At 47.6% G+C, this 1208-nt stretch overlaps 1 protein-coding gene across 1 annotated transcript; it reads left to right on the top strand.

The window, feature by feature from the left end:
- Positions 1–60: 60 nt before the first annotated feature.
- On the top strand, positions 61–1203 carry LOC117800155 (60S ribosomal protein L4-B-like). Its single transcript, XM_034652689.1, has one exon. It carries the CDS (start codon positions 61–63, stop codon positions 1201–1203), a length of 1143 nt encoding a protein of 380 aa, XP_034508580.1.
- Positions 1204–1208: the final 5 nt, after the last annotated feature.

Here is a 1208-nt window from a genome sequence, read left to right as displayed (position 1 = left end):
CCCGTGGCTGCCATCGAGTCAGCAGCGTGCACTTGGCGGACCGAGGGCACCGGGTAGAAGATGGCTTGCGCCCGCCCCTTGATATCTGTGTACTCCGAAAAGGGGGAAGTATCTGGAAAAAATGTTACCTTGCCTGCTGTGTTCAAGGCTCCCATTCGCCCAGACATTGTGAACTTTGTTCACACAAATTTGCGGAAGAATAATCGGCAACCCTATGCTGTGAGCAAATTAGCAGGGCATCAAACCAGTGCAGAATCATGGGGAACTGGTCGAGCTGTTGCTCGTATTCCTCGTGTGCGTGGTGGTGGCACACACAGATCTGGTCAAGGTGCCTTTGGAAATATGTGTCGTGGAGGACGTATGTTTGCACCAACCAAAACCTGGAGGCGTTGGCACCGTAGAGTTAATATAACCCAGAAACGTTATGCAATCTGCTCTGCTTTGGCAGCCTCTGCTCTTCCAGCCTTGGTAATGTCAAAAGGTCACCGCATTGAAGAGATACCTGAAGTCCCTTTAGTGGTTGAAGACAAAATCGAAGGTTACAAGAAGACCAAGGAAGCTGTACTACTTCTAAAGAAGCTCAAAGCATGGAATGATATCAAGAAGGTCTACGCTTCCCAGCGTATGCGTGCTGGTAAGGGAAAGATGAGAAACCGCCGTCACATCCAGCGCAGGGGACCCTGTATTATTTACAATGAGGACAACGGCATCATTAAGGCATTCAGAAATATTCCAGGTATAACTCTTCTTAGTGTTAACAAACTGAATCTTCTAAGACTCGCTCCTGGTGGACACGTTGGGCGCTTCTGTATCTGGACTGAGAGTGCATTCCGTAAGCTTGATGAACTTTATGGCACCTGGCGTAAACCTGCTACCCTAAAGTCCAGCTACAACCTGCCTATGCACAAGATGACAAATACAGACCTTGGCAGGATTCTTAAAAGTCAAGAGATCCAGAAGGCTCTGCGTGCACCAAACAAGAAAATCACACGCAGAGTTCTGAAGAAGAATCCTCTGAAGAACTTGAGGGTCATGGTAAAACTGAACCCATATGCAAAAACTGTTCGCCGGAATGCAATCCTGCGTCATGTTCCCAAAGTGACCCCAGAAAAAATTGAGAAACCGGAAGAAGTCAAGGTAGCCAAGGAGCCGAAAAAACCAAAGGAAGCAAAAAAAATCTGCAGACGCCAAGAAAAAACCTAAGGGAG

Source organism: Ailuropoda melanoleuca, unplaced genomic scaffold (assembly GCF_002007445.2).
Source record: "Ailuropoda melanoleuca isolate Jingjing unplaced genomic scaffold, ASM200744v2 unplaced-scaffold64983, whole genome shotgun sequence".
In the NCBI taxonomy this organism is placed as follows: domain Eukaryota; kingdom Metazoa; phylum Chordata; class Mammalia; order Carnivora; family Ursidae; genus Ailuropoda; species Ailuropoda melanoleuca.
The sequence above is the reverse complement of the archived record's forward strand: the minus strand, read 5'-3'. Positions and strand labels throughout refer to the sequence as shown.

What these genes read in the sequence shown, in the direction of transcription:
- LOC117800155 (XM_034652689.1), top strand. Translation starts at nt 61, where the DNA reads ATGGCTTGCGCCCGCCCCTTGATATCTGTGTACTCCGAAAAGGGGGAA.